General features: G+C 39.5%; 1 protein-coding gene and 1 long non-coding RNA gene across 2 annotated transcripts; one reads left to right on the top strand and one right to left on the bottom strand.

Moving 5' to 3' along the window:
- Positions 1-1026: 1026 nt before the first annotated feature.
- Positions 1027-3653, bottom strand: LOC135116290 (uncharacterized). Its single transcript, XR_010276225.1, has 2 exons — positions 3447-3653; positions 1027-1646 (listed from the first exon to the last, which is right to left on the bottom strand). It is a non-coding gene; the product is annotated as an uncharacterized LOC135116290 (long non-coding RNA).
- Positions 3654-8301: 4648 nt separating this feature from the next.
- LOC135116279 (histidine-rich protein PFHRP-II-like) lies at positions 8302-12564 on the top strand. Its single transcript, XM_064033645.1, has 2 exons — positions 8302-8406; positions 10117-12564. Exon 2 carries the CDS (start codon positions 10320-10322, stop codon positions 10914-10916), a length of 597 nt encoding a protein of 198 aa, XP_063889715.1. The 5' UTR covers positions 8302-8406; positions 10117-10319; the 3' UTR covers positions 10917-12564.
- Positions 12565-13812: the final 1248 nt, after the last annotated feature.

Below are 13812 nucleotides of genomic sequence, written 5' to 3'. Positions count from 1 at the left end.
AATTTACTGCATTTTTTTTTACCACTTTTTTTTTTATAGCAAATAATATTACACTGTCCAAAATAGGCTAAGAACTTTACCTGTAGCTAAATGCCACAGTGTAACTGAGAGGCACTGTCCTTCTTAATATTTATTGTGAATTTAATAACTGGTAAGCGGTAGAGTGGTGAAGATACACCTTAAAAGGACTTGTTATGGTGGCTGGCAGCTGGTGACTGCTACTGAGCCAGGCAGACTTGCTGCCTCATGGCTTTCCAGCTCATCATGTCAGAAACAAAAGCTATTTACAATCAGCACTCATCTACTATTCAGTTTATTTATAGCAATAACTAATCCTTAGTTTGTACTAAATTAACCTAAATTACCCCTTAATATAACTTTACAATTTATATAAGTCACAACACAAACCAATAACATATAGATATATGTGCATGATACAAGTGGAAATTTCTGCAATCTTCCTTGAAGGGGTATAATATAAGCAAAACTCATGTCTTATCTCATTGTCAGGCTAAAAATACACAGGAGATCCCCAGTGCCCTCTCTGCCCATTAAGTTGAGTATAGTGGCAGCATTCTTGCAAATACAGTGGTAAATGAATGAAACAGTAATCAGGTTATTAGTTCACAGTAATCAGAGATCTTTAAAAAGGTTTAACAAATCTATGGATGGGGATGATAGGTGATAATGTGTAGGTTTTATACAAGAACTGCCATGTGTAGGCCTGATGGCTTCTGCAGCTTCCTTCATGTTCTTGTGGGATGTGTGAAACAGTGATAAGCAGCTCACCTGTTATCACTTAGCAATACTCCACTCTCCTGATCATTGGGTGACTTACAACAATTAATTAGCCTACTGTAAGTGATGGAAATGGCGATGAATACTCTATGTATTTATGTACTTGGAATATTCATTAAACCAAATTTCACTTGCCTCAAACACACCAGCCCTGCAGAGTTAAGGTGCTTCCCTCATAATCTTTGTTTTCTTTCCAGACTTCCATTCTGGGTGGTAGTGGTGGTGGTGATAAAGATTGCCAAGCAATGTCTTCCTCTGGGTTATGAAGCAGTCTGCCATTCTCCAAAGTCTTTGAGGTATAATAAAGCATATTTATATCCTTCATGTCCTATTTCTCCAACTTCTACATCCACACTTAAAACAAAAACCCAACATATCCAAAAAAAAATCAATAAAATAAAAAAAAGAAACATATCCAGAAACAAAAAAGATAGCCAACATATCCATATCCAATGCACACTGCATCTCTCCACATGTTCACACCCTACCTAGCCCATGTGTCATCATTTAGTATCTGCTTGAAATCCCTCATCTTATCCTTTTTCATTTGCCAGCATGGGCTCATGTGAATTATTAGCCAACACTGTCCTTTATTTCACAAACAAGACTACATGAGCCCATAGTAATACAAGTGCTTTTTTCCCAAATATACAAGGGTTTTCAGTAAAATTACTAACACCATGATGGCTGAGGCTATCTTAGCATGGGGATTATAGCACTAAAAAAAAAAAAAGACCAAGTCATTCCACAGCCAGGAACTCAAACCAGTCATCTCGGTTGAGACCCAAACACACCAAACCTGCTTCCTCCTGCTCCATCAGCTGCTGGAACTTCTTTCAGCTACAACACTGAAAATACAATAGTCCTCTGGTCATGAAGAATATGCTGTGGCCTCTTAAAGACAAAGTACAAATGAATAGGTATGAAAATTAATGGAAATAAAATAAAAAAAACAAAAAACAGATGTACCTTGAACCTTGCCTCAATGAAGGAAACTGCGCACTACTCCAAAAACCTAAATGTCCATTAGCCTTTCTCTCCAGACTACACTCACACTCTAACCATGTGCTGTCTGGCTTAGCCCCATGTGCTGGCTTAGCACCACCATGTGGCATCATGAAGCATCTTTATTAACCACTTATCTTTCATATTGCCAGCATGTCATGTGAACTATTTACTTTATTGTTCAGATCATTCCAGTCTGCATGAGCCCACAACAATGCAAATGTTTTTTCCAAAAAAATATATAAGGGTTCTCAGTAAAACTAACACCATGATGGCTGAGGCTTTCTGAGCAGGTGAACTTACAGTATTAAAGAAGACAAGACCATTTCACTCTGCAACTAGTAACTCAAACCAATCATCTTGGTCAAGACCCAAACCTGAATATACCATTCCTGCTTCCCTTGGTTGGTGGAACTTCTTTCAGCTACATCTCTAAAAATACAACAGTATATGGAGAATATTCTGTGGCCTCTAAGTTTGTATGTTTTGCCATTCAATCTCTACTACTTATAACATGGTGCAGAGCAAGTTATCAGGCTTTTCATAGGAGCTTTCATAAGGAAGATTCCATATACATTAAATAGCAAGAACATGGGAATCTGAATTTGTTTAGGAATAATATAAGCCATAGTGACAGCAGGTACCCACACCAGTTTTTTTGTGACAGGACTCAGATCTGACAACTGTTGACAGTGAAGTGACAGGACATTCCAAGCCATGCTTGCCATGTCATCAGATTCAAGTCACTCCTATACAGAATAGTGAATCAATTATAAGGGTTTACAATTAACATCATCTGCTGAATAACATTAAATTATACAAAAAAATGTTAATTATGGAGCCAAACCTACAACTGTTACACTCTACTGCTTTCCTGTAGAGCAAAATTACCTTCCAAAGAGCCCCCTAAAGAAATTATCTACTAAGTCAACAGGAACTAAGAGCTACACTACAACTGAGAACCATCACAACTGCCCATGAAAACTTCCACCAGACAATGGTTCATGGCACCATCACAGATAACACCACACTATCCACACAATGCAAAAAAATAATACTTACTGAGGCATTCTACAACAGAGGTGTCTCCTCTCTCCACCCAAAAAACTGCAATAAACTGAGCAGGCCACCCAACCCCCCTGAACTCTTATGCAACTAACTCACCTGACAGACCCACCACTCTACTAATAGCACACAGCTCAAAGAGTGACCTAGTTATGATAAAAACATGCCCACCTTGAATGACAAGATATTGCAGAAGGTGAGGCAATGGACACTAGTAGAGTGTGCCAAACATGAAGCAAGGGTTTGAGGTGTTAGAAATATTAATTTGAAAGTAGGAGAGTTGAGTGAGGACCATGTTAGTTTGTTAGAAGAGTGTTAGAGTTGGGTGTAGAGGGGTAAGAGACTAGCAGTAAGAATGAAGAATAAATACTTGGAGATGGTGTGTAGAGAGACACAAAAGATATAAACATCAGTGAAGATGTCATCTGTGACTACAAATACCCTGAGAAGACTGAAGAACAACTGGGGATGGTGTGTGGAAGAAGACACAAGAAGAATGAACACCAGAGAAGAGATCATCCATGTCCACAAAAACAGGGAGGGACTCATATGCCAACTCTAAGAGGACTAAAAAATACCTGGAGACTGTGTGTGGGGAACACACGAGAAGGATTAACATCACAGAAGAGATCACCCACAACAATGAAAACTGGGACTGGGAGAGGCTCAAGTCGTCCGACCCTGCAAGAAAAAAAATACATCAGATGGTCAGGAATACAAGTAGGGTGTTGCACTAGTTGCTCTAGGTTCTAGGTTATGGAGGATAGCAAAGTTAAAGGGTAGTTCACCAGATTGGCCAGGGAAGGGAGAGGAAAGCCAAAGCTGGTGGTGAACAATGAAGTCTCCAAGAATGAAGATCTCTACTAAAGGGAAGAGAGTCAGGATGTACTCCACTCTGGAAGTTCAAGAGTCAAAGAATTTTTAATAGTTAGAGGAGCAGATAAATTTAGTTTGAGAGTGACTCCATAGTCGTAACCAGAGGGTGAAAAAAAACTCAGAAGAAGACTTTCATACTTGAGCCCTGTAAAGGCACATAATGAAGGTATGTTATGCATCATTATTCATAACTTATCATCTATGTATTTCTGACAATCACAAATTTCCATCAATAGAAAAGTCTTTCCTAAGATTATTTTCCCAAGATTTCTAACATTATCATCATGAGAGAGAGAGAGAGAGAGAGAGAGAGAGAGAGAGAGAGAGAGAGAGAGAGAGAGAGAGAGAGAGAGAGAGAGAGAGAGAGAGAGAGAGAGAGAGAGAGAGAGAGAGAGACTATCAACATTTCCTCTCAAATGCAGGGATGCATTCATAAGCAAATCCGTGTTGATATGCTTCCTACAAAGCAGCCACATCCCTCACATGTGTGGGAGTATCTGGCAGACTACTGTGTAACATTTGTTTTATGAGGCTGCAGTGCTTGGGTTTGGCTCACAAGTTTGATCTAGGTGACTGCATATGTACATCTCTTATTGTGCTAAAAAAAAAAAAAAAATGGTACACAAGTGTCATAAGGCAAAACTATACTTTAGAAGGTAATACACAATCCTTATCATAAATCCAGTCATAACAAAAGAACAAAGGATTTGTCATGACTAAATATTCATTTTATGATGCTTTGAGTCTGGACAGATCTAAGGACACGATCCCAACGACACTGCCTCTGTGTACAGTCATCTATGAGGACCTTACTTACGTCATAAGGAGATGGGCCGGAAGAGGCTGCCTGAGATTTGAGATACAAATCTTCATATGAAGGTGCCTTTTTCCTCTGCATTAATATATACACTACGTATTGCAGAATTATAATAACACATTGTCCAAGGTAATGAAATGAAAAGTAAATAAAAGTCAGAGAGAAGCACTTCCCATTGTAGCTTGTTTTTATTCAAACCTTGAGTAATCTGGCTTCACTCTGTGGGTGGACTCAGATCCCACAGGTCCCACAGATACAGATGAAAGAGTATCATACAAATTCATGGTTATAGAGAGAGAGAGAGAGAGAGAGAGAGAGAGAGAGAGAGAGAGAGAGAGAGAGAGAGAGAGAGAGATCTGGGAAAATCGCCAGCAACCAGAGAGAAATGGCGGAAAATTAAGATGAAGAAGAAAGAGAGGGAAAAAAGAAGAGGAACAGATTATGAAAAATAGCTGGAGATTATTACGTGAAGGGCAACCTGAGGAGTGAGCGGCATCGAGTGCGACTATACGTACGGAGTCGGATACCATTGACTGACGTGAAATAAAATATTGGTGGAGGCATCCATTCCAGTTTCTCGAAACCTTTTTCTCCATTGAAATTCATCCAAATGGTTATCCACACACCCCCCACCCTCCCCCACAAAAAAGAAAAAAAGAAACTAATTCCTTGGACCACGCACATATATCTTTAACTTATACTTGGCCTTCCTCCAATAAAAAAAAAATTTTAAAAAATAGATAAATAGATTTTTTAAAATTCTGGCATTTATTGTTCCCCATTAGCAGCTCATAATATCTCACTGAGCTGCCAGGCTGCCAAGCTGCCACTTTCGCCCAGCGTGGTAATACTGCAGCAGTAGAAATGCACACACACACACACACACACACACACACACACACACACACACACGTGAATAAATAAAGAAAGGAAAAGAAAGAAGGAAGGTATGCAGGACACAACCAGCACATGTACGTACCGTTTGTCCTGGGAGGAGGAACACTGAAGGCAAAGAAAAATAGTAATGAAAAATAAATAAATAATAATAATAATTATATTATTATTATTATTACTATTATTATTATTATCATTATTATTATTATTATTATTATTATTATTATTATTATTATTATTATTAATAACAATTATTATTATTATTATTATTATTATTATTATTATTATTATTATTATTATTATTATTATTATAATTATTATTATTATTATTATTATCATTATTATTATTATCATTATAGAACTACTTACGATGTTGTAGTTTTAGTGAATACACTAGATGGTATTCGAGCAGAGGGGAGGGCGGGTGACACCGACATTGGTGTGGGAACGTTATTCCCTCTCAGCAATGTGGGAACTTTACACGAATAAACAAAGAACAGCTGTGCTACACTAGTGGACGACCGGGAAAATATACACTTCGGTGTGTGTGTGTGTGTGTGTGTGTGTGTGTGTGTGTGTGTGTAGTAAATGCATTTGTATGTACAGGCTTGACGGTTAAAAAAAAAAAAAAGTAAACAGAGCTCATGTAGGTAGACGACATTACTAATACCACACACTATAACAACTGGTCTTCGCTAATGACTCAAACGGTTGGTTCAATACCTCGAAGTGAACGAAGAATGCTTCATTACCTAGCGGTACTGTCTGGTAACATTGCTGGACTCACCGCGACACAATAATACAAAATTTAACCTGATGTTTTAGCAGAAAAATGCCATTCTGATTGCATCGACGTAATCTTACCTTACCAAATTGCATCTTAACTTAAAACTCAGCTAAATGGATACATATTATCCTACAACACCGACTAAAAATTAATCAGAACAAAGGACAGAGTAATCACTTATGTACAAAATGCATTTTCAGCATTTGTGGAAGCACTGGCAATACTGGCTAAAACTCTTATGTGTAATACCATATGACTAGTGGTAATAACGTTGTGCAAATCACCAGAATGTTCATGCGACTTGTTTATCTCATTACGAAAAGAAATCAGAATCAAACTGGACACAATAAATACTTTGCCAAATATCATTTTCATCAGAGACTTTTGATTCTCCAACACTAAACTGGAACGCCGAAAAGGTCAATGGTGGAGGCACTTACACCATTATTACACAATAAATCAACAGTACAGTTTACTAAGAACTACTGCCACCACCAGTTCGGGAAGAAAATGTTTTAGACCTCTCCTCCACAAATAGTGAGGATGTAGTGCACGAGTATGGAAAGCTAACCACCATCGACTGGTCATTGCTAAAACTTCGATAATGAAATTCACAGTTGACGAATCATTACCTGGCTGACAAAATTTTGGTTTCAATATAATGAATTTACTTAGTTCTTGGACAAAGTAAACTACTATTAAAAACTAACTAAGCTAGGTGTGTGGGTACCCATTTGATAGTGATTCCCATCCTGTAGCACTCTATATGAAGAGGTAAATATTGAGAGTGGATGAACATTTGCACACGCCACGATCCCAGAAGACAACTTAACACCATATCTGATTATATTCCTAAAGATCGGCGAATGATGAAAAAAAAAAAAAATGTGATTCGGTTCTGAGGATGTTAAAAAATTAGGAAAAAAAAAAACTCTTTAAAGCCGGCCTGGAAAGGATAAAGAAGGAACTGAAGGATTCTATGCTCAACAGCAGCAGTTGGCTGAAATAATTATTTTTTATTTATCTATTTATTTTATTTATTTATTTTTATTTTTTTTTTCTTCTTTTGTGAAGACACAATCGTAACTGAAAACTGATGTCATTGCCTTAACCGGTGCAGTTGCACAAATTGTGTGTGATCTTTATTTGACAGTTCGCGTGAGTATTCAGCACACCAACTGATACAGACCATATAGATGATCCTGAGTCATTTTTTTCAATTGCAACACGCTAGATCAGCAAGGATCATGAGAGGTATAGTGTGCAACAGGTGCAACTATTGAGACTGAAATTACACTTGTATTCTCTTGAGGAAAGACTCGTAAAGCATAATCTATACACAAAAAACATATTAATAACCGTGTACCAAATGTGAATCTAGAAAGTGTCAGCATCACTACCGGGAACCATCCTCATCTGGATACCATGTGTGTGCCATCAAGAATCTCAGCGCTGGCCGGCTAACAAACGTTCGGCATCTCATATTTTTAGTTGTGGGGACCCATAATCTACAATTCCTTCACAAGATATCTACGTAATATGAATGGTGTCGGTAGTGAAGTCAAAATCTGAGTCTGTTACCAACCAATCAAGCTTGGACCATAACCTTACTGCATCTGAAAACAAATTAATAGATGCTCAGCTACACAATCTGAAAGTCACCGAGGCGACAACACAACCCAGATGAGGCAGCACCTTGTCCTGGGACCACGCAGCTCCCAATTAACTTTCAGAAATTTCAGAAACTTCAGGTGTGTGTGTGTGTGTGTGTGTGTGTGTGTGTGTGTGTGTGTGTGTGTGTGTGTGTGTGTGTGTGTACATATTGTCTACGTAATTACAAACTAACAAAGACAAAACAGTTCCATAAGGTACCTAACTTTCGTCCAGGTCTGTTTGCTGGACACCGACTGCTTACGTGACAGTCTTTGAAAGTGACGGTGCTGGTCACACAAACTGTAAACAGATATCATTGCTTTCTACACATTCTCAAGCAGGAAATGATAATGTTTCTCAAACCCTACGTCAATTTGACGCATGCGCAGGGAGGGTTAGAGAGCAGCCGAAAACCACGGTAAGTGAAGATCAGCAGTCTCACAGAACAGCAGCAGACTGCAAGAAGAGGCACACACTTCTTCCTGCGCTTCGCTTCGACATGGCCTTCGTCGTAAGCATTACACAGCATCTTTTCTGAGATTACGCTTGTCTGTCACCGGTTCCATTATTATATTCACACACTAATCGATGCTCTGGAGGAATGCTCTCTACGTACCTTGTCACGGCGAGAAGCCAGTGGATTCCAGTGACAAACATAGCTAGTGTTACATTGCACGTTATAAGCCTCACTAGGCAGGCCTTCCTTGCATCACCGTGACGTGAAATACTGCGTCCCTCCCAACACGAGTGACACATTCAGGTTATCTGCTCCTATCCCGCTGTCCCTCAGCACCTTCTGCAGATCAAGAGTGCTTCACATCATGGCCCAAGACGGTAAGGGTGAGTCGCGGTGGTGCTCACGGAGTCGGAAAGAACGAAAGTGGCAAGCGTAGACTTAATTAAGGACACAACTGCAGAGACGCTTGGCTTTGGTTTCCTTAAAACGAACATATCAGTTATGAAATAACCAAAAATGTAATAAAAAATACCCACAACTGGAAGTAATGTGTAACAGACGAGGTATGTTATCATTCAACAAGGCACACACTCCACGTGGCCGGGCCGCTGCCTGGAGGAGGAGGATGTGGCCACTGCCTCCATGAAACTGTCCAGTAAACCAGTGGTTCCCAGTCTTTTCCAGCTTGTTACCCAATTTAACATACCACATTAAGCGTGTTACCCAGTTCACAAAATATCGTCAATATGTATGGTTAAATTAATACACTAAACATATTTTCTTTTGTTCATTATCTTTGAACATTTTACACCTCTAAGGACTATTGCCAGAGATGACAAAAACATAATTATCATCAATCACTAGGATGGATGGAGTTGCATGCTTGAAGTGGGTTCAAGCAGTGAGTGATACGCACTGGACATGTGGTCAGGATTGTTGAGTGACTGTCATGAAGTACACCCGTCAAAATACTCTTGGTTTGCCACACACTTAGATACATATTTCTCTTTTAATACTGTATAATCAATTTTTAATGTTTATTATCATTCGGTTTAACTTTATTACTTAATTACGAGGAAAGCGAAGTTTACTATGGAGGTCGTTGTTTCATTTTGAGCGGCCCGGTCCGACCCGGCCCGCCCCTGCCCGACGGTAAAGCTAATATCTCCGGAACTACGAGCCGATCGTAACGAAATTAACACCATATGATAGCAAAACTCTGTCAGTTTCATATGATATAGCTTTCATCTCTTCTACTGGGTAACTTTCTAAAAGTAGAAGGATGTCGAATATGGGATTTTGTCATTTTTCTGCAATTTAAAAAAAAAACTATTTTTTGTCTCAACAAGAGCGGACACATACCACTGAACGCAGAATGAAACTTCTTAACTAACGGTATATAGCACAGATTTTAGGCTTTCGCAAAGTTTTGAGCTTGAGTGACTTGAATATTAGGCAAGTTCTCGATGTGTGTGGTGCTTCCAATGTTGCATTACTGACAGCTTCGCTCGTCAATCACCTTCTAAGCGTTTTACTGGTCATAATAGATCTACTTTACAACTTTACATGCTAATAATAAGTTAACATAATCCCAATGCCAGGTACCGCAATGTTTTCTTGATTTCCAGAATTATTCACCTTTTCCTGTCATCCGTTATTACCCTGGAAAAACTGTTATATTATCCCCGGGCTGTAATTTATCCCAATTTGGGACCCAATGCAATAAATCTATTACTTCCTTTCATAGCTGGTTGTCCCCTTCAGGTGCTGTGCCTGGCCCTGGTGTTGGTGCCGTGGACTGCCGCCTCGCCCGTCCACAACTCCACTGCTCTCAGGGTCAACGACGGCCACAAAAACCGAACGAAAAGATGCTTTGGCTATTATGGCGGCTATTATGGAGATTACAGCTCGTGGCCTTGGTGCAACAACTATTACTATGACCCTTGTTACGACCCCTGCTGGCCATCATGGCCGACATCATTTGTACCCACTACCACGAAGCCCACCACCTGGCCCACTTACTATCCCACTCTTCCGCCGATCACCAGGCCGCCCTACACACCCATGCCTACCTACATCCCCATCATGCCCACGAGACCGCCCAGACCCCCCACGAGGCCAACTTACAGACCCATCATGCCCACGAGACCACCCAGGCCCACCACAAGGCCAACCTACAGACCCATCATGCCCACGAGACCACCCAGGCCCACCACGAGGCCAACCTACAGACCCATCATGCCCACGAGACCACCCAGGCCCACCACGAGGCCAACCTACAGACCTATCATGCCTACGAGACCACCCAGGCCCACCACAAGGCCAACCTACAGACCCATCATGCCCACGAGACCACCCAGGCCCACCACAAGGCCAACCAACAGACCCATCATGCCCACGAGACCGACCAGACCCACCACGAGGCCGCCCTACACACCAGTCATGCCAACAGTGACTTCACATCCTACCTTTCCAACAGTGACAAACACCTAGCGAAATACTGGGTAAGCTCCTTGTGGGAGGGGGAAGAGGGAGGAAGGCAGCGGCTGTGGGTGAGTGACTAAGAAATGCATGGGGTCAAGAAATTAATAATAAAATCCTTTGGAGTTCGTTAATGTAATAATCCATGCATCACTTCTAACTTTTTGAATGGGTGAGGTCATCCCTTGGAGGATCCCACACGCCAATACTGCAACATAAATTGCTTCTCTCTCTCTCTCTCTCTCTCTCTCTCTCTCTCTCTCTCTCTCTCTCTCTCTCTCTCTCTCTCTCTCTCTCTCTCTCTCTCTCTCTCTCTCTCTCTCTCTCTCTCTCGTGTGTATGTGTGTGTGTGTGTGTGTGTGTGTGTGTGTGTGTGTGTGTGTGTGTGTGTGTGTGTGTGTGTGTGTGTGTGTGTGTGTGTGTGTGCAGGCAAGCAGGTGTGGGCGGGTGTTTGGAGAATAGGATGAAAGTTTACTATCTACAAAAAAGTGACAAATAATTAGCGAGTAATTATAGAGAAATAAATGTAATTAATTGTTTAGTTAAAATGTATGACAAGATGTTGCGTAATCAGTTGCGTCAGTGGTTCAAGTCATTCCGGGAATAAGCAAAGAGCCGGCAAGGTCGGGGATGCATTGAAACATATCATAACCTTAATACAATTGATTGATTTAGCCGGGCGTAAGAAGCTCACACTAGTCATTACCTTCACTGACTATGCCAAGGTCTGCTCTTAACGCACTGAAGTGCATAGGATGCGGCGCAGTGATGCTAGTCCCGCTGATGGACAAGTAACCAGACTACACGTGCGTTATACGGACAGATATAATTACTGCCAAGATCGAGGTGAGGCAAGCGTACCAACATTCTGCTTACTGTTTGTGAATGATAACAGAAGATTTTTTTTTTTTTTTTTTTGCTATTCATATTTCAGTACGAGATCACGACCCTTTCCTGATGGGGAGTTTCACAGTGGAGTGGTGTAATATGTACGAATATATCTAGGGATCGTCTTCACTAGCGACGGCAGTATTTTGTCAGTCACTGAGGCACATGGAAAATTAAAATAATAGTAATAATAAATAAATAAGTAAATGAAACGACCAGTAAGTCATTCTAGCTGTTCCTATTAAGTGACTGCTGTCTTGCCATCGAGACGACGGACAAGTGGGCCGGGTGTGGGTGTTGGCGCCTGCCTGTGGAGTGACTGCCACTGTGTCGCCGTGCAAACGGAGTTTCAGTCGTGCGTTCTTACGAAGCATGTACGTACACGTCGCGTGGCAGCAGTTAATAACACCTATTACAAGCTTCACCGTGGCTTTCATGCATGAAATACTTCGTTTTTTTTTTTTTTTTTCATAATTTACTGCTTCAAACATTATTCACTGACAGCACTGCTCATGAAGTTTGTAACCCATACAGATTCTTACTTTTAAGTGACTAATTTTGTATTGCGTCTCATCTTGGCTAGCTACGCTTATCGGCATTTCACAGTGAGCCATGTGCATGTGAAAACTAGTTTCCGTGTATTTTTTTTTTTTTTTTCTTCTGAATATGCTTTTTCGTTTTATCTTGATATCACTGTTTTATCTTTCTCATTTTTTTTCCACGTCTGTTATTGTTTTCACGTGTTCTGGATTACATTTGTTATCTTTCACTACATTTATCGGTCATTCATTGATAAAATACTTCTGTAGCCAAGTCTTCTCTTTATACTGGTATTTTATGTGATTATTGTTATTATTATTATTACTATTATTATTATTATTATTATTATTATTATTATTATTATTATTATTATTATTATCATTATTATTATTATTAATATTACCATTATTATTGTTATTGTTATCATTATTATTATTATTATTATTATTATTATTATTATTATTATTATTATTATTATTATTATTATTATTATTTTTGCTGTTATTATCATTATTATCATTATTATTATTATTATTATTATCATTATTATTATTGTTATTATTATTATTATTATTATTATTATTATTATTATTATTATTATTATTATTATTATCAATATTATCATTATTCATGGCTTTGAGGCTTGTGAATAATTCCGACGTGTTTTCTTGTGTTTATTTTATTATTTGGGTATTTTATGACCTATTCAAAATTTTTCGCATATTTTTTTTTTGTTATAAAATTTGTATTAAGTGTGCCTGCGTGACTTTTTCGTTACTTTCATTTCCCTTGGGTAATGTGTTCTCAATCAAGTTTGTACGTTTTGGTCAATATACATTTACCCATTAATCAATCTATGATTCTCTCTCTCTCTCTCTCTCTCTCTCTCTCTCTCTCTCTCTCTCTCTCTCTCTCTCTCTCTCTCTCTCTGTTGCTTTGTGTGTACATACTACATCCCATTAATGACAGACCACCACCACCACACCTGACCACCACCACCACACCTGAGTTCTGCCATCAACATTCACCGTCAATAATCACAAACACTACAGCGTAAAACTTAAAAATATCTACGATGTGACTGGCTGCTGCTGCTGCTGGTACCATTAACACCACCGCTACTACTACTACTACTACTACAACAACAACTACTACTACTACTGCTGTATAATACTGTTCCTTTTTTTTTTTTTTTTTTGTCTAGTACCACTGCCACACTCTCGGATGAATTACCATCAGTCACCACGATTCATTGATTCTGCACTTACATTTGTGGGTAGACTCGCATACTTAGCCATATCACGCACCATGACATGGTTGATAACGATCAAGAGGCAGATCGAAAACCCATCAGTCACAAGGAATACTTTGCAGTGGAAATTTTCCTTCAGTATCATGGAAATGAAACTGGAATTGTTCAGTAGATATTGCTACCTTCTATACTAAAACTCGCTGTGGTTGCGGTACAAAGTGGATTCAGTCCACCGACGTATGCTTGGTCACAGTGATATCGTTAAGAGGTTTCTTTGGCTACCCAGATACATAATTTCA

This window comes from Scylla paramamosain, chromosome 3 (genome assembly GCF_035594125.1).
Source record: "Scylla paramamosain isolate STU-SP2022 chromosome 3, ASM3559412v1, whole genome shotgun sequence".
Lineage (NCBI taxonomy): Eukaryota > Metazoa > Arthropoda > Malacostraca > Decapoda > Portunidae > Scylla > Scylla paramamosain.
This window is presented reverse-complemented; position numbering and strand designations above follow the sequence as displayed.